Raw genomic sequence first — 25,819 nt, forward strand, 5'->3', positions numbered from 1 at the left:
ACAATGACCCTAAACATACCTCGAAATCCACCATGGACTACCTCAAGAGACGCAAGCTGAAGGTCTTGGAATGGCCATCACAGTCCCCTGATTTAAACATCATTGAAAATTGTGGGTAGATCTTTAAAGAGCTGTGCATGCAAGACGACCAAAGACTATTACAGAACTAGAAGCCTTTTGCAAGGAAGAATGGGAGAAAATCCCAAGTACAAGAACTGAAAGACTTTTAGCTGGCTATAAAAAGCGTTTGCAAGCTGTGCTATCTGCCAGAGGAGGTGTTACTAAGTACTGATTGTGTAGGGTGCCCAAACTTTTGCAGAGTGCCACAATAATGTTTTTATCTTTTATCTTTGTTCAATTTATGAAATAAACAGTAACTATGCATCAATTTTGTGCATTTTTTCTATTTCCTACAGAGACTGTGTTTACATCTTTTCAATAAAAAAATGACCAAAATATGTTATTTATCGAGGGGTGCCCAAACTTTTGCAAAAGACTGTATATTGTAGCGCTGAAGGTACCGTGGGGCAGAGCGGAATATTTGACTGGCGCCAACCTTGTACATAGTTCTTAGTGATTTCCAGGCATCGTAATGTCTTGTGCTGTACTGTAGTGTCATGTGTAATGTTAAATGTTAAAGTGGTACATAGTACTGTGTGTGTGTGTGTGTGTGTGTGTGTGTGTGTGTGTGTATGTGTATACGCACCCAACGTGTGGGTTGGGAGTAAGTGGGTGATGGGCATGGTGGGCAGTGTGGGTCTGTTGTTAGAGTGACTGGCACAGGTGAAATAAATGCCACCTAGCGGTTGAATCCCATTGTTTCCAGTTGCTTATTACGGTTTCCACACCATGGCTATACGATACGCTACATTGGTGTCAGAGCTGGGGGTGATAATTGAGGAGCTTGAGAGGGAGCAAGAGGAGCTCCAAGAAGCTGACACCATAAGGGGAGCAGCCAGCTTGAGCAGACCTCCAGGAACTGAGTGTTTTGCCTTCCTGGACCAACCTGATGGCCCCAGCGCCCCCCCACCTGCCCAGGCGACAGTGGTGCAGCACGGGGATACAACCGGTCGCAGTCAAGATCCTCCTCAAGCTGCCCCGCTATGACAGAAAAGGCCCCTTGGAGCCCTACCTGACCCAGGTCCGGCTGGCGGCGCGGCTCAGTGGCCAGTGACCCAGCAAAACTGCGGGTCAACTGGCAATGTCACTGGAGGGGGAGGCGCTGAAGGCTCATCTAAGCCTCTCTCCAGAAGAACAGGAGTACTGTGGGGCACTAATTAACACACTGGTTTGGCCAGTAACAGTCAGAGGGGAAGATGAGGGAGCAGCTGGACAGCCAGTGATGGTACACCAGTGAAAGGTTGGGGCCATTCGCAGCTGAGCTCAAGAGCTGTACCCAGTGGGGCTACCCTCACTTCCCCTGGGTAGCGCAGGATGAGCGTTGGTCCTCTGGGCACAGTGCCCCGCCCACCACATAGTGAAGCCTGCATTGCGGAGAGTTCAGAGGGAACAGAGCTGGTTGGAGATCTGCATGCTGCTGCTGCTGGTCCTGCTCCTGCGCCTCACCAGAAGCCCCACCGCCGCATGATTTTTTTCCGCTGTGGAGAGCTGGGACACATTGCCCACAGCTGGCCTGCATCAGCACCTTGCTGTTGCCCTGAACATCCAGGAAATGTTGGGCGGGTTGCATCTTAAGGGGGGCGTCACCTGCAATGCACACCAGTCTAACCCCTACGCAAGGCTAGACACCTCTATGTCGACTGCCTGTTGGATGGAACTCCTTGCCAAGCCCAGGTGGACACGGGATCCACCATCACTCTGATCTGTCTGGGCAAACTGCCAGGCACCAATGGGGCTGCGCCAGCCGGTTAGGAACCCATGGGCATCCAGCTGGTGTCAGTGACTGTCAGGTTGTTTTTGCTTCAACTATCAACCATTGAATGCAGTGACAAGGAATGACTCCTATTTGCTTCGATGCATCACTTGGTCAACATGATTCTGCTCCTTAGACCTCTGGAGTGTCTACTGGCAGGTCAAACTGTCCCCAGAAACCCACCCCAAGACCACCATCGGTCACAGGCTATGACACTTCTGGTCAATTTCATTCAGCCTGTGTAACAGCCTGGCCACCTTCGAGAGGCTAAGGGAGCATGTCCCAGCTCACCTGGACCTAGTGCGTCATCAGTATGGATGATCTGCTGCTCTACACCGCTGATTTTCCCGGGACATTGTGGAACTTAAAGACAGTGTTTGCAGGGATCCTCTGTGCAGGGTTGTGGCTGAACCCCTGGAAGTCCTCCCTCCTCCAATGCATGATGCACTTCCAGGGCCACGTCATCAGGGGGAGGGTGTGGCCACCGACCCGCAGAAGAGGCAGCTGTGTGAGACTGGCCCCCTGCACAGACTGTAGCAGAGCTGCACAGCTTCCTGGGGATAGTGTCATATTACCAACACTCTGTTAAGGACTTTGCCAGCATGACAGACACAATGCACCATCTTACAGAGAAGGGAAGTGGTTTTGCGTGGATGGATGCCTGAGCTGCGGCTTTTAACCAGCTCCGCGTGACGCTCACCGATGTTCCCATGCTAGAGTACCTGGACCCTGCTTTTCATTCTGGATGCAGAAGCCAGCAACAAGGGGCTGGGTACTGTGCTAGTACAGGCAGGACCCGAAGGGGAGCGTGTAGTAGTATATTTCAGCTAAATGCTAAACAGGCAGGAGTGCAAGTACCACGTCACTTGACAGGAGCTGCTATCTGTGGAGCAGGCTGGCAAGAACTTCCATCCATACCTCTGTAGCCAGTGGTTCGGGTTGTGGAAGGACCACAAATCGCTTGGTTGGCTCATAAGTTTCTGGCACTCAGAAGGACAGCTGGTCCACTGGTTGGAGGTAATGACAGAGTTTGACTTTGTGGTCCAACATCACCCTGGGAAGCTGCATGGAAACGTGGACACTCTGTCTCACCGACCCTGCAGCAGCTCACAGTGCAGGACAACCAGGCCACCACCAAGACTTCATTTGCCAGCAGATCATCACAGAGCAGCACAGCAACCCCATGCTGGCCGCTGGCCAGGGTGAGGGAGTAGCTGGATGAAGGAGGGTGACTGGGTTGGGAGGCGATCTCAGCCTCCTGCCGAGAGACCAAGACCTACCACACCCAGTGGGGCACCCTGGAGGAACACGAGGGTCTGCTGTTAAGCTGCAGGTGATCACTGGATGGCGCTGGGGAGCTGCTGCAGCTGCTGGTGCCCAGGAGCCTGTATAACCCAGTGTCTAGTTCTTTTGTTTTGGTAAATTGTGATTAATCTGGTTTATATAATGTTGGGGAGGATGTGCTGAGCTGACACATATTCCGTATAATTTATGTTTTATGTTCTTTTCTTTGTTTGTGAAATATAATTTAATGAGTTATTCATTTGATATCTGCCAATGAGAGCAATCCCATGAATTCCCGTAACGGGGGAAAGAAACGCAGGAGAAGAGACAAAAGAGAGTTGGACATGGGAGAAGAAAGATGACCAAACGTCTTTTTTCCACACCCTCGGCAAGTTTACTAGCAAAGCTACTAAATTTCAGAGTACATCTGCTAGTAGAGAGAGAGCTATTCGATTCACGGTGGCAAAGGACAGAGTGCCCCGACTGCAGGACAAGTGAGAAAGCGGCAGATCAGGCCTGCTATGATTTTTCTTTGGTTTAATTATTTGCTGGCTTAGGTTTCTGAGTGGGAAATAACAGAGTGGGAGCTATTGTAAATACTGTTTACACTGTATATATGGTGTCTTGTACATATTAGCATTTATGAAGTAAAGTTCTTAAATTTAACTGCGTCATTTTATATTGCATAGATGTTAAATAAGGTGGTGAAAGTATTTAGGGTGGGCATGTTAGCCTGGGTTAGTTTTGAAGGGAACATATAGCCTACAGACAGACGCCATAGTGAACTCAGGGCCCCCGTCTAGTGTTTGTTAACTTGGGCCCAGCAAAGGCCTGAAGGGGGCGCTATACCTGTGCTCTCTCAAGCTGAGGTCGGTGCACGGAGCCGTCGGGTCGGGCAGTACGGGGTAGAGAAGATGCTGAGGAAGCTGTGGCAGCGCTTCACCTGGCCGGGCTGCCAGCAGGACACCGATACAGTTGAAACCTGAAGTTTACATACATTTCAGAGAAAGACACAAAAAACGTTTTTTTTCTCACTGTCGAACATTAAATCAGAGTAAACATTTTCTGTTTTAGGTAATTTAGGATCACCAATTTTTAAATTTTTTTTGTTAAATGTCAAAATAAAGAGAGAGAATTTTATTTTTTATTTTAATTATTTTCATCAAAGTCAGAAGTTTACATACACTAAGTTTATTATGTCTTTAAACAACATAGAAAATTCCAGATGATTCCAGTCTGAGCTCCAGAAGCTTCTGATAGGTTAATTGACACCATGTGAGTTAACTGGTGACATTGCTGTGGATGTATTTTAAGGATCACCTCAAACACAGAGCCTCATTCTGTGACATCATGGGAAAATCAAGAGAAACCAACCAACACATCAGGAAAAGAATCGTGGACCTCCACAAGTCTGGCTCATCCTTAGGTACAATTTCCAGATGCCTGAAGGTCCCATGTCCATCCGTTCACACAATAATGCACAAGAATAAAAGCCATGGGAGTATACAGCCATTGTACTGCTCAGGAAGGAGACGGATTCGGAGTCGCAGAGATGAACGTTTTTGGGGTAAAATGTGCAAATCAAACCCAGGACAACAGCAAAAGACCTTGTGAAAATGCTGCCTGAAACTGGTAAGATAGTATCATTATCCACAGTAAAAGGAGTCCTGTACCGAAATGAGCTGGAAGGCCACTCAGCGAGGAGAAGCCATTGCTTCAAAACCACCATAAAAAAGAGAGACAACAGTTTGTGCACAAAGATCTTAATTTTTGGAGACATGTCCTGTGCTCTGATGAAACTAAAATTGAGCTGTTTGGCCATAATGATCAACAGTATATTTGGAGGAAATAGGGGGAAGCTTGCAGGCCTCAGAACAGCATCCCACCTGTGAGGTATGGGGGTGGCAGCATCATGTGGGGCTGCTTTGCTGCAGGGGGGGCTGGTGCACTTCACAAAATAGATGGCGTCATGAGAAAAGAAACTTATGTGGATGTATTGAAGCAACATCTGAAGACATCAGCCAGGAAGTTGAAGCTTGGGTGCAAATGGGTCTTCCAAAGGGTCAATGACCCCAAGCATCCCTCCAAATTAGTTACTAAGTCAATGTATTGGAGTGGCCGTCACACAGCCCTGACCTCAATGCTATAGAAAATTTGTGGGCGGTACTGAAAAGGGGAGTGTGAGCAAGAAGGCCTACAAACCTGATCCAGTTACACCAGTTCTGTCAAGAGGAATGGGCCAAAATTCCAGCAAACTATTGTGAGAAGTTTGAGGAGGAAACCAAAAACATTTGGCCCAAGTGAAAGTGTTTCAAGGCAATGCTACCAAATAGTATGGAAGTATATGTAAACTTCTGCCTTTGATGAAAGTAATAAAAATAAAAAATAAAATTCTCTCTCTATATATTCTGATATTTAACAAATACAAAAAAAAATGGTGATCCTAACTAACTGAAACAGAAAAAGTTTACTCTGATTTAATGTTCAGCAGTGAGAAAAAAAAGTTTTTGTGTTTTTTTCTGAAGTGTATGTAAACTTCTGGTTTCAACTGTATAAGAGGGACCAAATTTAATTTTTGATCAACACCATGAATGAGACTTGGGAGATAAAACAGTTAATGGGCTACTTCAGGGGGTTAGATATGAGAAGTAACATTCTTTGGTTTAGTTTTAAGAGAATTTAAATAAATTCATAAAAGCATAAATATAATGATCAACACCATAAATGAGACCAGGGAGAAGTAACAGTGTCAGTTTTAATGGGCTACTTCAGGGGGTTAAATATGATAATATGTTAATAAATGTCCTTTGGTTTCACTTCATAGGGGTATGAAATATATGTGTATAATATTAATATAACTGGCTCATATTCTTGATTATTTTATTGTAATGTAAATATCACAGTGTTTTTTCCTAATCTGTGTGTTCAGGTTCCCCATGGCTGTCTGTGGACAAACAGGAGATGACAGGTGTGGAAGGAGACAGTGTTAGTGTTCAGTGTCGATATGAATACTATTACAGGGAATTGTCATGGTGTAGAATGGGGGGCTCCTGTATAACAAGGTCTTTGGGTTTGGATGGGAGGCCTGTCCTGATCAGGGTTGACAGAATAAAGAAAGTCATCATTGTGACAATGAGGGGACTGGAGAGGAAGGACACAGGCTGGTATTGGTGTGATAATGGAATCCAGCAGATCCCAGTTCATATTACTGTCAGTCAGAGAACTGCAACCACAACCAGCGCTGAACGTAAGTATTGACCTAAAATCTACTTATCTATCTGCTTAGATAAATACTAAATGAGCCCAACAGTTTTACTCATGAAGGCAGTCTGTGTGTTTTGTGGGATAATTGGGGGGGGGGGGGGGTGTTTTCCAGGGTATTACCAGGGATGATCCAACCGCTGACTAGCACCCAGTCAGCACAAGGCTCTATATTATACAGCTCTGGAAAAAATTAAGATATCACTCTATATTTTTAAACCAATCAGCTTTTTTTAAATCCTGGTTTAATCCGGGTTCTGCTGGCAGAGGCTACACTGCACTGCAGGCTGCTTCCAGGCTCAAAGTTTCTAAGACAGCAGTATACATGAACAAAATAAACCAGGAGACACTGGGAATATCCAGAAACCAGCCATGTAGAGGGCAGAAGCAACATTTTAATGCCAGAGATGACTGTCAATTTATACGGCTGTGCCTCATAAATCAGAGGATGACCTCATCTGACCTTAAAGAACATCAAATGGTGTGAAGTTCTGCTAGGACAGTTCATTACAGGATCCTAGAAGCAGGACTGAAACAAGGAATAAAGGAAGTAAGAGGCCTTTCATTAATGAGAAACAGGGAAGAGCCAGGTTGGAGTTTGCAAAAAATGTATATTATACACAGACACATTCCCATAAACTGAGAAATAAGTCAAACCAAATGTAAAGAGGGGAGAAGGATTTAGATACTGGAGATGCTGATTTATTCTCAGAGATGATCTCAGCAGAGCCCTGATTAGAGCACACAGGTGGATGTTAACCATGTTAACCACACTGACCTTGGTGTTTGAGGATCCATAATTATAACCTCAGTCCCAACATCCAGTTTAGCTGCGTCCATCTGCCACTTCTGCCTGGTCTGGAGGGTTAGTGGATAATCGCTGATGAAGCTCCTCCTGAGCTGGTCAGCCAGCTCCTGGCTATGCATCCATCTCCTTCAGCTTAGTCCCTCTGATGTGGGGTAGATCACCTGAGGAAGGGCTGAATCTGGCTGCCCCATCAGGAGAGTATTGGGTGTGATGGGATCAGGATCAGCTACATCCAAGGACACTTAACCCAGGGGCTTCGAATTTAAAATCCCTTCTACCTCAACCAGCACAGTCCACGGTATGTGGGCCTAGGGTGGTGTACAAGGCTGCCTTCACTTAGCCTGCAGAGCACTAGGTGGATTAAAGCGGGAGGTGATTGGCTGGGCTGCCAGTTGCTCCTTTATAGAGGATCCTAAAGCATTAAGGGCCTCTCAGCTCAGTACCAGCTCACTTAAAATTGGTGCCCTGGCTTCCCTCTCCATGCAGTACAGTTACGTAATGATGAGGAATGAGTCTGTGTCAAGGCTAAGCATGAGCTCTAGGTACAATGCTATTGTAGCGGCACAGTTATAAATGATACCTCAGTGTTTCTCCTGTCTCCTACCGATCTTCACTAAGAAAGGACCAAATCAGTTCACACCTGTGGAGTAAAATGCTGGACAATGCATTGTAATAGTAGAGGGGGGCAAATCCATCTGAGGGATTTACCACGTTATCTGTGACACAACATACATGCAAACTGTTTCTCCAGACTGTTGCCCTTCCCCAGAGAACCAAACAGCACCTACTCTGTGTCTCATACTCTGATCCTTGAAGATGCAGATGCTCATCATAACACTTAATCAGCAAGGAGGTGATCCTTTGGATCGGATCTAGCACCAGGTTATGCTGCATCCTGGGCTATGCCATAGCATGTGCGTAGGTGGCTTCCTACCCTGATTAGGCTTGTCTCAAACTCAGGTGTGAGCTACACCAACCTACTGTACAGGCACAGCTTCAAGACATGCATAGTCTTCAGGGACAGCCCTGTCAGACTGTTGAGCAATTGATTTCACCGGGTCAGTGAAGGATTGTTAAAGACTGATATCTGGAACCTCGCTGTTCAACCCTGCTGACGCTAAACCGCAGAAGGTGACCCTTTATGCTCCTCAGTCATCCACCTGAAACACCGTGGGTCCTGGGGGCCAGTGTGTCTGAGGCCTCTGTAGAAACTCAGGACCTCGGCTCCACTTGCTGATTCCAGCTATCTGAGATAGTGTCAGTCCCCTGGTGATGTCATCAGCTGGCTTGTCGTCAGCGACATATCGCCATGACTGACAATCTGTCAGCTACTTTATCTCCACAATCCTAGTCCCTACAAATACTTTAAAATGACAGGATTGGGACTGATGCCAAGTAAGAACAGTCATAGAGTCCATCCAGTAGCTGACGTCATGGATCTCTACAGTACGCTCCTTCTGTAGTACTGCCACTAACTGGGCTCCAGTCAGAGCTGCACAGAGCTCCAGTCTACAGATTGACTGCTTGGCTTTGATGCAACTCTGGACCTCGGAGCTAAGAAGCCAGTCTCTACTGTTCCATCCACACCTTTACTACGCAGCTATGCTACAGCACCATAGGCCTGCTCTGAGCCATTAGTGAAGATATGAATGCTCCTGGTAGCCAGTGGACACAAACCATCACTATTCAAACATCTGAGTAAATTAATTTGGGGTCACTGGGTAAATTCTCTCTCCTAATTAAACCATTCTTGGATAAGCTCACTAGGTAAGTTGGGGTCATCCCGCTCCCTTTTCTTGGTCTAGAGATTCTAAACCAGGACCTTGTTTCAGGTGGTATATGGGACTATGAACGCGAGTGGGTCATACTGGCTGGCGAGGACTTGGTAAATCCCCCACGTTCTAGGTTCAGCTCTCTCTACCTGGCTGTATTTGCATCCCAAGATAAGCACTGCCAGCGTAACCTGAGGATGTGCTCCTGTGGGTCAGAGCTTGGCTGCATGAGCCAGACCTTAGCTCTCTGCTTTGGACTCTAGATGGAGATTTTGGGTGACCTCTGGGTAGTTGCATGCCCATTGACAATAGCTAAATCCTCCTACAGCTAGAAGGTGTCGCAACTTACTGTAGAGTTCCTTAGCCTCCCCCGGAGTAGTTGTCCACATAAAAACAATATTCAACTGAGGAACGTTTATCTTCTCCTGGCTCACTCTGGTCCATCACATGCTTCTGAAATGTGAAAGTGGCGCAGCAGGTACTGCAGGTGGACCCAAAGCGTAGAACCTGCCACTGATAAACATCAGGTAGGAGTTTTCCTGTTCAGATTGTGCCACAGGAACCTGAGAAAGGTCTGGTCCTCCTTAAGCATTCACGCCTGGTGATGGCCTGGGAAGATATTAATTTAGGCTCATACCCCTGTAGGTGAAAGAGCAATTAAAGACATGTCCGTTCTTGCATTTATGCTGAACTAAGTGGGGTGGGATGAACCACCCAGGACTGCCCTCAGTGGTGTCTGGTGGAACCTTACACACATAGTCAGCTTCAAATAATTTAGTGAATTTCCTACAATAAACTGCAGCTGTATCAGGATCTCTAGCTAGATGCTTCTCAGTTCTTCTAAGATGAGCAAGAGCAGCTTCCATAGGGGCAGCTAAAGGAGGACGACTGGTTTTCCAAGAAGTGGAGCCGCATATCAGTCAACGTCTTTGACTGAAACTTTATAAACTGTACAGTCCTTGAGTCTCTTAACTGCCTCAGTATCCTGTCTGTACTGTGTGATGAGCCTCTCATTGTGATACGGTATGGTGTCAAACTGCCAAAGCCTCTCTACATGGTTAAATAGATCAGAGGCTGGAGGGGCAGCATGTGTCAGGAGACGATGAATAGTCTTGAGACTGGTGGCCAGCAAGTGTGATGGATCCTGTAGGGTCCAGCCTAGGCAGGTCTTTATAGCTGCTGGTCCACCAGGGGCTCCTAGTCTCACTGGCTATATCTGGGTTATCAGATGGAGAGAGTCCAACCCAGATAGCAGGAGTGGATACGGATCCTTAATTGGAGCGAGAGGGAGGTGTTTCAGGTGTTTATGCTTCCTCTGAAGAGCTACCACTGGGTAAGTATGTGGGGCAAGACATACAACAGCTCCTTAGCAATGAAAGTATTGTGTATATGGAAGGTCTAACCAGCATGGCTTCCAGGCGACACCGAGAAAGACACCATGGCCCCCTTGATAGGTCATAGGTCATGCCTAACTGTGTGAAGTGTCAAGTCTTCTGGCCATCCCAGGAGGCCTAGCTTCTGAGCGGCTTCAAGCAGCAAGATCATCCAGCCATAACCAGGAGAGCATACTAGTCTAGGGTATTCTCTCCATGGTGTAGCACAACCTGGCTTACCTACAGTATTAAATTCCTATGTACTGTAGGCCTGTCTACATAAAATGTCTCAGCTATGGAGGTACTGGGACACATCTACTCTGGCATGGTGGAGCTGTTACTACTTGCCTTGCCTTCACCACGAGTGTTAACCTCATGCAGGACGTCAAGGTGCTTTCTCCCACACCTCTTGCACTTAGCCTTCAAGGGACACTGAATATCTTAATGACTGATCCAGGTCTCCTGGCGTGCAGGCTCCCAGCTGGAGCGGTCAGTGTGTGAGCTGCAGTGGTGTGCAGTCTTGGCTTTGTGCTGTGGTTTGTCTCAAGTTATAATTTGGCATGAGAGTAATGTGGGATGAGTGCGGCTCAGCTCTCTTTTCACCACGACAAATCAGAACAACGCCTAACTGCTGATGCCATGCTGATCCGACTGCCAATCTCCTGCTCCATTCTTCCCTCACATGTAAACAAGACCCTAAGATACTTGAACTCCTCCACTTGAAGCAGTAACTCATCCACCACCCTGAGGGAGCAGTCCACCTTTATCCGGCTGAGAACCATGACCTCCGACTTAGAGGTTCTGATCCTCATCACAGCTGCTTCATATTTGGCAAACTCCCATGTTCGCTCCAGTATTTTTGTGAGGGTGAAGAGCTGCTTCACTGTTCCATTAGCAAGACAAAATCTGCATCATTCTTCCGAGATCCAAGGTCAAACCCTTGGATGAATCCTCCCCTCCATGAATCGCCTCCTCATCGTGGTGGAGGGGTTTGTGTGCCTCTGTGATCCTAGGATCTATGATGTCATGGGCAGCTACCCCTATTGTAAAATCAAATCTTCTTTTTATTCCATAATCATGAATAAGCTGAACAGAGAGATGTTTATTGAATGATTTAAAAAACAATAATAATGTTGGTCAGGTGGGCTATGGGGCAAAGAGGTGGCTCTGAGGCTGGGGTTCTCTGCCAGTAAATCGAAAGTTGCTGGTTCGAATCCTTTGAATGCCAGGAGTGACCCTGCTCCATTGGGCTGTTGAGCAAGACCCTTAACCTGCAATTGCTTTGTCCTGGTTATGACATTAACCTACATCCAGGCCTGCAAGCAGGTCTCCCAACATTCAGAGAATATCTGTAGGTTGGCGGCAGGATTGGCCCTCCAGCCACTGGGAAAAAAAACTTTACACTGTTCCACTCCATCCAAGCCAGTGTGGTGCTGAGGTAATGCACTGTATCAGCACACACTCCTTACCACTCTCTCTGGTTTCATTACATGCAGAACACTGGATCACCTATTATGGTTTTGTCACTTCCTGTTTGCACTGCAGAGGTTAAATGTAGACTGACTGGATGATTTCAGAACTGACTGCAGTCTTCTTTTTGTTCACTATGTGGCAGTATTATAAAGGAATGGTCTTATTCTGTCTCATGGTTGTTGTGTGTATAAATTCATTTACCCTGATACCACGGAATTCTGCATCCAACTTTGTCTTAGGGATTTAGGTAGGAGTGAATTACATGCAAACAACAGTACTGCCTCAGATCAGCTCCACGCTCCCTGTACTGTACTGACCCTGTACTGGATAAGCATGTAGAAGATGGACGACGGAGCTAAAATACATTTCAGTACTTACTGTATGCCATTCAAAAGACAAAAATGACTGAATTGAATGTGTTTACAAATATAGCCCTAGTGTTAAAGGGGTGTGATCACCACAAAGTGATGAGCCCATTCATTCTCCTCACTGTGCCTTATTACCAGTGACTTAAGGTCCTGGTTTTCCTCTCCAACCCTAGAACAGTGCTGCCCAAATGGCAAACTCTGGACTGAAACACAATTAAATCCAGTCCCCCCCATCCCTGGTCAGTAAATGATGTGGACCTTGGCTCTCTGCCCCTGATGGGAATGATAGCTGAGTGCCCCTCCCCTACAACACACCTGCTTTGTTCTCCTGTGTCTTTCCCTTGTTCTTATGGTAAAATGACAGTCTTGCTGTTTTACCTCCTCACTGTCCTCTTAAACCCATCTCTCTGTGCCATAACCCCTGGTACAAGTGTTACACAAACTGATAATACAGTATATAATATTAACCAGAGATACTGTGATGCTGAAAATGTGAATTCAGTTGGTTGTTTTCCCCACAGGTGCTGACAGTGTGTCCTCAGTGGGATGGGTGTCTGTACTGAGAGGAGGATCTGTCACCATCCCATGTCACTATGATGACAGATATAAACCACATGTGAAATACTGGTGCAGAGGGAGTGACTGTAGTTCATGTACAACCATAGTACGCACTGACTTTCCACGGAAGAAGGATGAAATGTCAATCAGAGATGATCCTGACCAGCGAGTCTTCACTGTGACTATGAACAACTTGCAAACTGCGGTCTCTGATTACTACTGGTGCTGTGTGGAGATCAGCAGAGGTTCAGCTGTGGGAACACGGGTTTACCTGTCAGTCACTGAGGGTAAGATGTCTGTACTGCAGACTGTAGCCAATGAGATGCACAGTATGTAACATGTAATTCAGTCAGAAAGGAAGGACATTAACACAAACACAGGAGAAAATATTTTAATATATATGAGGGACCAAATTTTAGTTTTGATGAGCACCATTAATGAGACCAGGGAGAAGTAACATTAAATGTGCTACTTCAGGGGGTTAGATATGAGAAGCAATATGTCAAAAAATGTCAGTTGGTTTGAATTTTAAGCAGAAATCTTATAGAAAAGGAAAAATACAAATAAACATACTGTAAAAGAATAAAAGTTTGGCTGTCATTTACTGATATTTGTGCTATACAGTATATGTAAATTTAAATAACTATAATGTATGCAAATGAATGTTGCATTTATATAGCGCTTTTCAAGACACCCAAAGCACTTTATGGAAGCAATGGGGAGCCGCTTCAAACACCACCACTGTGTCACCCCCACCTGGGTGATGTAATGGCAGCCATTCTGCTCACCACACAGTAGCTAAGGTGGTGAAGGAACAGGAGAGAATTCACTAATTTGATATAGAGGATGATTAGGAGGCCAGATTTGAAAGGGCCACAGTGGGCAGTTTAGCCAGAGCATCGGGTACCACTCCTACTCTATTGAAAGATGCCCAGGAATCGCTCATGACATCCGAATTACAGGACCTGGGTGTTACATCACATCTGAAAGACGGCACCATCCAGCAGTTACCTACTTTTTAAACTTGGTCTCCTATCCAAGTACTGGCCAGGTCCTAACCTGCTTGGCTCCAGGTGGATTAGCTGGTCTGACCTGCAGGTGCTTTGGCTGCTGACATGAAGAAGCAACTATAAGCCGAAAAAGGAGGTTTTTTTTGCAGGATGATTTTATTTTATCTGATCAGTTTTCATATTTTTGCAAATACAACATTTACTGAAAACAAATTTTAATATTCTGCAGAGTAAAGTACTGCAGCCTACAGTAGACTGGTACTGACTTTATGAATATGTGTATAAATGGTGTAAGAGGGAGTGAGAGTTAATCAGCTGGGTAATTTTCATACTGTCCCTGCAGGTGTGTCCACAGTGAGGTGGGTGACAGTACAGAGTGGAGGATCTGTCACCATCCCATGTTTCTATGACAACATATATCAAAAACATGATAAATACTGGTGCAATGGGAGTGACTGGAGTTCATGTACTCCCATAGTACGCACTGATTCTCCACAGAAGAAGAATGAAGTGTCAATCAGAGATGATCCTGACCAGCGAGTCTTCACTGTCACTATGAACAACTTGCAAACTGGGGTCTCTGATTACTACTGGTGTGGTGTGGAGATCAGCGGAGGTTCACCTGTGGGAACACCGGTTTACCTGTCAGTCACTGAGGGTAAGATGTCTGTACTGCAGACTGTAGCCAATGAGATGCACAGTATGTAACATGTAATTCAGGCAGAAAGGAAGGACAAAGGTGAAAATATTTTAGAAAATTTTCCATTTCACTATTTTAAAACTTCATTGGGAACTTCCAGGTTGAGCATGAAGTGAGCTGGCATAGTTTTTAATGGTTTGCTTGACCTTTGTTATCTTTGGCCTGGAAATACCCTAAAGGTGGAACAGATAAACACAGAAATTTCAAGGAAGGGAGTCGTCCTCAATTTGATTGGTATTCATTGAAGTTTTACTTGTATGAGGAATCATACAAGTTTTTCATTATGTAATAACTACGATTTACGTCAATTGGGGAAGAAAATACAGCTTTTGGGGTTAAATGTTATTTCTTGTTCTTATAAGGAGATGGGGGAATGTTCTGGGTATTACCATGACAGTGTCTCCTTTTCAGTGTTTTGAATGGACCAAACTTATTTTTCATTGCATGTGCTGACATGCAGCTTGTACCCTCAGAGTGTTTCGGGTCACAGGCTGTGAATGTATTTTATTATGGCTAACATGGCTGTTGCTATAGGAGGCCATCCTGTGAGGTTTATATCTTGGAAAGCAGAGGGGCTTAATGGACCTGGTACTAGGGATGGGAATTGAGAACCGGTTCCAAATTTTCCAAAGCATCGGATTCGTATGTCTCTGAGCTTATCAATTCCTTTATCAATGCCAGTGTTACACCATATTTTATGACTGTCATGATGAGTGACTCCAGGGGGCGCTGTTTCACATATTACTGGGAATGAACATAAAGTTCCTGTTCATGTGCACGAGCCCTTTGTGCAAAATAAATTAACACGTCAAATAAAAAATCAGAAATAAGACAAGAAGATTGAAAAGAATAACTATCATGTCATTTTAACACATTAATTTATTTGAAATATGCATTTACATACATGAATACAGTCTTATGCAAAAGTGTGGGGACCCCTCAATAAATAACATATTTTGGTCATTTTTTAATTGAAAAGATGTAAACACAATCTCTATAGGAAATGGAAAAAATGCACAATATTTTCACCAAACATTGATGTATAATGTAATTAAGAGATGGCAGTTCAGTTGAACTGTAGAGGTCAAGATGAGATCTGGAAGACCAAGAAAACTCTGAGAGAACTGCTCGTATGCTGGTCAGAAAGACAAATCGAAAACCCCAATTTGACTGCAAAAAATCTGCAGGAACATTTAGCAGACTCAGGAGTGGTGGTGCACCGTTCCACAAGACCTTCATGAAAGAGTCAGCAGAAGAAAACCTTACCTGCATCCCCATCATGAAATCCAACATCAGAAGTATGCAACAGAACATCTACAGAAGCCTGATGCGTTTTGGAAACAAGTGCTGTGGACTGATGAAGTTAAAATAGAACTCTTTGGCCACAATCAGCAAAGGCATGTTTGGAGAAAAAAAAGGAGCAGCATTTCATGAAAAGAACACCTTGAAACCTATTAAGCATATGGGGGTGGATCTATTATGCTTTGGGGTTGTGTTGCAGCCAGTGGCACAGGAAACATTGCACGGGTGGAGGGAAGAACGGATTCCACTAAATACCAGCAAATTCTGGAAGCAAACATCACACCATCTGTAAAAAAGCTGAAGTTGAAAAGAGGATGGCTTCTACAACAGGACAATGACCCTAAACATACCTCGAAATCCACCATGGACTACCTCAAGAGACACAAGCTGAAGGTCTTGGAATGGCCATCACAGTCCCCTGATTTAAACATCATTGAAAATTTGTGGATAGATCTTTAAAGAGCTGTGCATGCAAGACGACCAAAGAATATTACAGAACTAGAAGCCTTTTGCTAGGAAGAATGGGAGAAAATCCCAAGTACAAGAACTGAAAGACTTTTAGCTGGCTATAAAAAGCGTTTGCAAGCTGTTATATCTGCCAGAGGAGGTGTTACTAAGTACTGATTATGTAGGGTGCCCAAACTTTTGCAGAGTGCCACAATAATGTTTTTATCTTTTATCTTTGTTCAATTTATGAAATAAAAAGTAACTATGCATCAATTTTTGGCAAAAATATTGTGCATTTTTTCCATTTCCTACAGAGACTGTGTTTACATCTTTTCAATTAAAAAATGACCAAAATATGTTATTTATCGAGGGGTGCCCAAACTTTTCAAAAGACTGTATATTATAGCACAGTAGGTGCCATGGGGCAGAGCGGAATATTTGACTGGCGCCAACCTTGTACATAGTTCTTAGTGATTTCCAGGCATCGTAATGTCTTGTGCTGTACTGTAGTGTCATGTGTAATGTTAAATGTTAATAGTGGTACATAGTACTGTGTGTGTGTGTGTGTGCATGTGTATGTGTATACGCGCCCAACGTGTGGGTTGGGAGTAAGTGGGTGACGGGCATGGTGCGCAGTGTGGGTGCGTTGTTAGAGTGACTGGCACAGGTGAAATGAATGCCACCTAGCGGTTGAATCCCATCGCCTCCTGTTGCTTATTACGGTTTCCACACCATGGCTATACGATACGCTACATTGATGTCAGAGCTGGGGGTGATAATTGAGGAGCTTGAGAGGGAGCAAGAGGAGCTCCAAGAAGCTGACACCATAAGGGGAGCAGCCAGCTTGAGCAGACCTCCAGGAACCAAGTGCTTTGCCTTCCTGGACCAACCTGACGGCCCCAGCGCCCCCCACCTGCCCAGGTGACAGTGCTGCAGCACGGGGATACAGCCGGTCGCAATCAAGACCCTCCTCAAGCTGCCCCGCTATGACAGAAAAGGCCCCTTGGAGCCCTACCTGACCCAGGTCCGGCTGGCGGCGCGGCTCAGTGGCCAGTGACCCAGCAAAACTGCGGGTCAACTGGCAATGTCACTGGAGGGGGAGGCGCTGAAGGCTCATCTAAGCCTCTCTCCAGAAGAGCAGGAGGACTGTGGGACACTAATTACCACACTGGTTTGGCAAGTAACAGTCAGAGGGGAGATGAGGGAGCAGCTGGACAGCCAGTGATGGTACACCAGTGAAAGGTTGTGGCCATTCGCAGCTGAGCTCGAGAGCTGTACCCAGTGGGGCTACCCTCACTTCCCCTGGGTAGCGCAGGATGAGCGTTGGTCCTCTGGGCACAGTGCCCCGCCCACCACATAGTGAAGCCTGCATTGCGGAGAGTTCAGAGGGAACATAGCTGGTTGGAGATCTGCATGCTGCTGCTGCTGGTGCTGCTCCTGCGCCTCACCAGAAGGTGTGGAGAGCTGGGACACATTGCCCGCAGCTGGCCTGCATCAGCACCTTGCTGTCGCCCTGAACATCCAGGAAATGTTGGGCGGGTTGCATCTTAAGGGGGGCGTCACCTGCAATGCACACCAGTCTAACCCCTACGCAAGGCTAGACACCTCTATGTCGACTGCCTGTTGGATGGAACTCCTTGCCAAGCCCTGGTGGACACGGGATCCACCATCACTCTGATCTGTCTGGGCAAACTGCCAGGCACCAATAGGGCTGCGCCAGCCGGTTAGGAACCCATGGGCATCCAGCTGGTGTCAGTGACTGTCATGTTGTTTTTGCTTCAACTAGCAACCATTGAATGCAGTGACAAGGAAGGACTCCTATTTGCTTCCATGCATCACTTGGTCAACATGATTCTGCTCCTTAGACCTCTGGAGTGGCTACTGGCAGGTCAAACTGTCCCCAGAAACCCACCCCAAGACCACCATCGGTCACAGGCTATGACACTTCTGGTCAATTTCATTCAGCCTGTGTAACAGCCTGGCCACCTGCGAGAGGCTAAGGGAGCATGTCCCAGCTCACCTGGACCTAGTGCATCATCAGTATCGATGATCTGCTGCTCTACACCGCTGATTTTCCCGGGACATTGTGGAACTTAAAGACAGTGTTTGCATGGATCCTCTGGGAGGGATGTGGCTGAACCCCTGGAAGTTCTCCCTCCTCCAATGCATGATGCACTTCCAGGGCCACGTCATCAGGGGGAGGGTGTGGCCACCGACCCGCAGAAGAGGCAGCTGTGTGAGACTGGCCCCCTGCACAGACTGTAGCAGAGCTGCACAGCTTCCTGGGGATAGTGTCATATTACCAACACTCTGTTAAGGACTTAGCCAGCATGACAAACACAATGCACCATCTTACAGAGAAGGGAAGTGGTTTTGCGTGGATGGATGCCTGAGCCATGGCTTTTAACCAGCTCTGCGTGGCGCTCACCGATGTTCCCATGCTAGAGGACCTAGACCCTCCTTTTCATTCTGGATGCAGATGCCAGCAACAAGGGGCTGGGTACTGTGCTAGTACAGGCAGGACCCGAAGGGGAGCGTGTAGTAGTATATTTCAGCTAAATGCTAAACAGGTAGGAGTGCAAGTACCACGTAACTTGACAGGAGCTGCTATCTGTGGAGCAGGCTGGCGAGAACTTCCATCCATACCTCTGTAGCCAGTGGTTTGGGTTGTGGAAGGACCACAAATCGCTTGGGCGGCTCCTGAGTTTCTGGCACTCAGAAGGACAGCTGGTCCACTGGTTGGAGGTAATGGCAGAGTTTGACTTTGAGGTCCAACATCACCCTGGGAAGCTGCATGGAAACGTGGACACTCTGTCTCACCGACCCTGCAGCAGCTCACAGTGCAGGACAACCAGGCCACCACCAAGATCCAGCAGATCGTCACAGAGCAACACAGCAACCCCATGCTGGCCAGGGTGAGGGAGTAGCTGGATGAAGGAGGGTGACTGGGTTGGGAGGCGATCTCAGCCTCCAGCCCAGAGACCAAGACCTACCACACCCAGTGGGGCACCCTGGAGGAACACGAGGGTCTGCTGTTAAGCCGCAGGTGATCACTGGATGGCGCTGGGGAGCTGCTGCAGCTGCTGGTGCCCAGGAGCCTGTACTGTATAACCCAGTGTCTGGTTCTTTTGTTTTGGTAAAGTGTGATTAATCTGATTTGTATAATGTTGGGGAGGATGTGCTGAGCTGACATATGTTCCGTATAATTTATGTTTTATGTTCTTTTCTTTGTTTGTTAAATATAATTTAATGAGTTATTCATTTGATATCTGCCAATGAGAGCAATCCCATGAATTCCCATAACGGGGGAAAGAAACATAGGAGAAGAGACAAAAGAGAGTTGGACATGAGAGAAGAAAGATGACCAAACGTGTTCCTTCCACACGGCAAGCTTACTAGCAAAGCTACTAAATTTCAGAGTCCATCTGCTAGTAGAGAGAGAGCTATTCGATTCACGGTGGCAAAGGACAGAGTGCCCCGACTGCTGGACAAGTGAGAAAGCAGCAGATCAGGCCTGCTATGATTTTTCTTTGGTTTAATTATTTGCTGGCTTAGGTTTCTGAGTGGGAAATAACAGAGTGGGAGCTATTGTAAATACTGTTTACACTGTATATATTGTGTCTTGTACATAATAGCATTTATGTAGTAAAGTTCTTAAATTTAACTGCGTCATTTTATATTGCACAGTTGTTAAATAAGGTGGTGAATGTATTTAGGGTGGGCATGTTAGCCCTGGGTTAGTTTTGAAGGGAGCATATAGCCTACAGACAGACGCCATAGTGAACTCAGGGCCCCCGTCTAGTGTTTGTTAACTTGGGCCCAGCAAAGGCCTGAAGGGGGCGCTATACCTGTGCTCTCTCATGCTGAGGTCGGTGCATGGAGCCGTCGGGTCGGGCAGTACGGGGTAGAGAAGATGCTGAGGAAGCTGTGGCAGCGCTTCACCTGGCCGGGCTGCCAGCAGGACACCGATACAGTTGAAACCTGAAGTTTACATACACTTCAGAGAAAGACACAAAAAACGTTTTTTTTCTCACTGTCGAACATTAAATCAGAGTAAACTTTTTCTGTTTTAGGTCATTTAGGATCACCAATTTTTAAAATTTTTTTGTTAATTGTCAGAATAAAGAGAGAGAGAATTTTATTTTTTATTTTAATTATTTTCATCAAAGTCAGAAGTTTACACAACAAAGAAAATTCCAGATGATTCCAGTCTGAGCTCCAGAAGCTTCTGATAGGTTAATTGACACCATGTGAGTTAACTGGTGGCATAGCTGTGGATGTATTTTAAGGATCACCTTAAACACAGAGCCTCATTCTGTGACATCATGGGAAAATCAAGAGAAATCAACCAACACATCAGGAAAAGAATCGTGGACCTCCACAAGTCTGGCTCATCCTTAGGTACAATTTCCAGATGCCTGAAGGTCCCATGTTCATCCGTTCACACAATAATGCACAAGTATAAAAGCCATGGGAGTATACAGCCATTGTACTGCTCAGGAAGGAGACGGATTCTGAGTCGCAGAGATGAACGTTTTTGGGGCAAAATGTGCAAATCAAACCCAGGATAACAGCAAAAGACCTTGTGAAAATGCTGCCTGAAACTGGTAAGATAGTATCATTATCCACAGTAAAACGAGTCCTGTACCGACATGAGCTGAAAGGCCACTCAGTGAGGAGAAGCCTTTGCTTCAAAACCACCATAAAAAAGAGAGACAACAGTTTGTGCACTAGCATCTTAATTTTTGGAGACATGTCCTGTGCTCTGATGAAACTAAAATTGAGCTGTTTGGCCATAATGATCAACAGTATATTTGGAGGAAAAAGGGGGGCTTGCAGGCCTCAGAACAGCATCCCACCTGTGAGGTATGGGGGTGGCAGCATCATGTGGGGCTGTTTTGCTGCAGGGGGGGCTGGTGCACTTCACAAAATAGATGGCGTCATGGGAAAAGAAACTTATGTGGATGTATTGAAGCAACATCTGAAGACATCAGCCAGGAAGTTGAAGCTTGGGTGCAAATGGGTCTTCCAAAGGGTCAATGACCCCAAGCATCCCTCCAAATTAGTTACTAAGTCAATGTATTGGAGTGGCCGTCACACAGCCCTGACCTCAATGCTATAGAAAATCTGTGGGCGGTACTGAAAAGGGGAGTGTGAGCAAGAAGGCCTACAAACCTGATCCAGTTACACCAGTTCTGTCAAGAGGAATGGGCCAAAATTCCAGCAAACTATTGTGAGAAGTTTCAGGAGGAAACACAAAACGTTTGGCCCAAGTGAAAGAGTTTCAAGGCAATGCTACCAAATAGTATGGAAGTATATGTAAACTTCTGCCTTTGATGAGAGTAATAAAAATAAAAAATAAAATTCTCTCTCTGTATATTCTGACATTTAACAAATACAAAAAAAATGGTGATCCTAACTAACTGAAACAGAAAAAGTTTACTCTGATTTAATGGTCAGCAGTGAGAAAAAAAAGTTTTTGTGTTTTTTTCTGAAGTGTATGTAAACTTCTGGTTTCAACTGTATAAGAGGGACCAAATTTTAGTTTTGATCGACACCATAAATGAGACCTGGGAGAAAAAACAGTTAATGGGGTACTTCAGAGGGGTTAGATATGATAATATGTTAATAAATGTCCTTTGGTTTTGCTTCATAGGGGTATGAAATATATGTGTATAATATTAATATAACTGGCTCATATTCATGACTATTTTATTGTTATGTAAATATCACAGTGTTTTTTCCTAATCTGTGTGTTCAGGTTCCCCAGGGCTGTCTGTGGACAAACAGGAGATGACAGGTGTGGAAGGAGACAGCGTCAGTGTTCAGTGTGAACAGTATGAATACTATTACAGGGAATTGTCATGGTGTAGGATGGGGGGCTCCTGTATAACAAGGTCTTCGGGTTTGGATGGGAGGCCTGTCCTGATCACGGGTAACAAAGTAAAGAAAGTCATCATTGTGACAATGAGGGGACTGCAGAGGAAGGACACAGGCTGGTATTGGTGTGATAATGGAAACCAGCAGATCCCAGTTCATATTACTGTCAATCTGAGAACTACAACCGCAACCAGCACTGAACGTAAGTAATGACATAAAATCTACTTACTGTATCTATCTGCTTAGATAAATACTAAATGAGCCCAACAGTTTTACTCATGAAGGGAGTCTGTGTGTTTTGTGGGATAATTTGGGGGGGGGTTGTGTTTTCCAGGGTATTTTCCAGGGATGATCCAACTGCTGTCTGGCACCCAGTCAGCACAAGGCTCTATATTATACAGCTCTGGAAAAAATTAAGATATCCCTCTATATTTTTAAACCAATCAGCTTTTTTAAAATCCTGGTTCTGCTGGCAGAGGCTACACTGCACTGCAGGCTGCTTCCAGGCTCAAAGTTTCTAAGACAGCAGTATACATGAACAAAATAAAGCAGGAGACACTGGGAATATCCAGAAACCAGCCATGTAGAGGGTAGAAACAACATTTTAATGCCAGAGATAACTGTCAACTTATACGGCTGTGCCTCATAAATCAGAGGATGACCTCATCTGACCTTAAAGAACATGAAATGGTGTGAAGTTCTGCTAGGACAGTTCATTACAGGATCCTAGAAGCAGGACTGAAACAAGGAATAAAGCAAGTAAGAGGCCTTTCATTAATGAGAAACAGGGAAGAGCCAGGCTGGAATTTGCAAAAAATGTATATTATACACAGTAGGGATGGCACGGTTCATGAAAAAAAACCGAACCGTTCGGTTCGCTTGTCTCGGTTCGGAGCATGCATGCGTCGCACGGTTCGACGGTTCATGACATGCGCAATGTAGCCTCGTGCCCCGTATGTGACGTCAGTGTGTTTCCCTTTCGCGCGAAAGAATAGGCTATATTGGTGCGTTCGATTATTTCTCTCCAAGTCGGAACTCGGATGAAAACGTCACGAAAAACGTCACTTCCCGTCGGAAACACGCCCCTTTTATGACGTTGAAGTCGGACAAGATTTTGTTGTCCGAGTTGCCCCTGTGACGTAATTTCAACATGGCGACTTGGTTTGTTTGTAGTTTGTTTACCGATCGAAAAAAGAATTTTTAGCCAACCAATTAAAGCTGAACAAGGAAAAAACAACAATCTCTTCCGTAAAAGACCTATTAGGTAACATTACACATGACCCAGATGAAATAAAGAACACCTTTAGAAATTTCTATGAAAATGTATATAAGTCACAGATTGATCATCCACAGGCTGGTATTGATGAATTCCTTAACAATATAAATCTTCCAAAATTACAGGAAGATCAGGTAATGGCACTGGAGGCACCCATTTCAGTGGCAGAACTCCATGATGCCCTTCAGCATATGGCCAACAATAAGGCTCCGGGACCAGATGGTTTTCCAGCAGAATTCTATAAAGAATTTTGGATACGTTAGAGCCCACTTTCCATAGAATGGTATGTCATATTAGAGAAAGCGGCAAATTACCTTTAACTATGAACTCGGCCAATATTAGTTTACTCCTAAAACCAGGTAAGGACCCCACGCTCCCATCTAGTTATCGTCCCATATCACTAATAAACACAGATCTTAAATTAATATGTAAAGCTTTAGCAAAAAAACTGGAGAAAGTCACCCCTTTCATAATACACCCAGATCAAACAGGCTTCATCAAAGGTAGACAGTCGGCAGCCAACACACGCAGGTTAATTAACTTAATGGATTACTCTACCATCAACAAACTAGAAACTACAATTATTTCTTTAGATGCAGAAAAGGCTTTCGACAGGGTAAATTGGAAATTTCTTATAACAGCACTAAATAAATTTGGGTTTGGATCATCTTTTATTAACTGGATTAAAATTCTATATAGCTGTCCTAATGCATCAGTCAGGACAAACGACCAAACTTCACCAAGCTTTCTTCTCCAGAGGGGTACTAGACAAGGCTGCCCACTCTCTCCCTCTCTCTTTGCTATTTTTATTGAACCTCTAGCAGCCATGATAAGACAAAATAGAGATATTGCAGGTATTCAAATTAAAAATGAGCTTCATAAGATAAGTCTTTATGCAGATGATGTATTAATTTTCCTTCCAAACTCTCAATCCTCCCTATCTCACACAATTTCAGTCATAGAAAGATTTTCATCAATCTCTGAGTATTCCATCAACTGGTCAAAATCCACAGTCCTGCCTATAAACTGCGATTTTCAAAATGCGCCAACTACTACATTACAATCAGGAAATATCAAATATTTAGGTATAAATATTTCCCCCAGGTTGTCAGACCTGCAAAAATTAAACTTTACTCCACTTCTTAAAACAATAGAAGACGATCTTATACGGTGGAAAACCCAGCCCATATCACTCATGGGCAGGGTGGCCTCTATCAAAATGATGGTTCTACCCAAAATTAACTATTTGTTCTCAATGATCCCCTATAAACCCTCTTCTGCCTGGTTCAATTCATTAAATTCACACATTTCCAAATTTCTATGGCGGGATAAACCACCAAGAATTAGTTTAAAAACCTTACAAAAGACTAAACAATGCGGAGGTTTAGATTTGCCAAATTTTTACTACTACTTTCTTGCCAATAGATTACAATATGTTTTGAAATGGATTAATCCAAGCCCGCTAGACAGACTATGGCTAAATGTAGAACAGGAGTTCTGTGATAATTTAGATATCTCCGATTTGCCATTTATCAGCTCTAGTATTAAACACCATAAATGTTTCCTAAGCATTAATATTAGAACATCTCTGACAGCCTGGTGGGACTTTCTTAAATTAAACAAATCCTCGCTAACCCCATGCCAACGAACACCCACTTAACACCCATGCCAAGTACCACCAACTTAAATATATAATGCGGGTTAAATACGGACATGATGAATTAAATCTACAATTACCTACAAAGGTAACCCAACTACTGAGAATCCATGCGCCTAAAACAATGTCAAAAATATACAGATCAGTGTCAGATTTAAACGACTCAATATCTCTCCCAACCTCAAAATGGGAAATTGATTAGTATAGACCAGAGCATCTGGACACAAATATGTTTAAATACTTTTAGAATGACCAAAAAACCCAATCTGCAACTCATACTGTACAATATAAGACTCTCCATAGAACACACTACACAGGACAAAGGATGTTCAAGATGGGCCTCATAGAATCCGACACCTGCCCTTACTGCACAAATAATGCACCAGACAACTATATGCACGCTATGTGGGAATGCACCAGATGACTATATGCACGCTATGTGGGAATGCACAGCTGTTCACCCATTTTGGCAGAGGGTATGCGAAGACTTATCTATGTATTTAGGGTATAATATTCCGGCCTCCCCGAGATTATGCTTGCTAGGCGATGTAAGTAATATGGATCTGGAGGGTAGTGCAACACAAATGGTTCTCACCGCCTTGTGCATCGCCAAGAAAACTATTCTTGTGAATTGGAAATCAAAAAACAATTTGAGTATTAATCAGTACAAAGGTCTCTTGTTGGACCACATTAGTATGGAGCGAATGTCTGCTTCCTCCAAGAATCAATTAGCCAATTTCAACTCTGTCTGGTCCCCAATAATTGACTCCATCACTT

General features: G+C 44.9%; 1 protein-coding gene across 1 annotated transcript in view; it reads left to right on the forward strand.

The window, feature by feature from the left end:
* The window catches only part of LOC111840620 (polymeric immunoglobulin receptor-like), a 194,766-nt gene that overhangs the window by 33,113 nt on the left and 135,834 nt on the right, over window positions 1-25,819 (forward strand). The window contains exons 2-4 of the mRNA XM_072710575.1: window positions 12,734-13,057; window positions 14,124-14,438; window positions 21,991-22,311. Coding sequence (XP_072566676.1) covers window positions 12,734-13,057; window positions 14,124-14,438; window positions 21,991-22,311 — 960 coding nt within the window. The remainder of the gene's footprint in view (window positions 1-12,733; window positions 13,058-14,123; window positions 14,439-21,990; window positions 22,312-25,819) is intronic.

The sequence above is a fragment of the Paramormyrops kingsleyae genome, chromosome 4 (genome assembly GCF_048594095.1).
Source record: "Paramormyrops kingsleyae isolate MSU_618 chromosome 4, PKINGS_0.4, whole genome shotgun sequence".
NCBI lineage: Eukaryota > Metazoa > Chordata > Actinopteri > Osteoglossiformes > Mormyridae > Paramormyrops > Paramormyrops kingsleyae.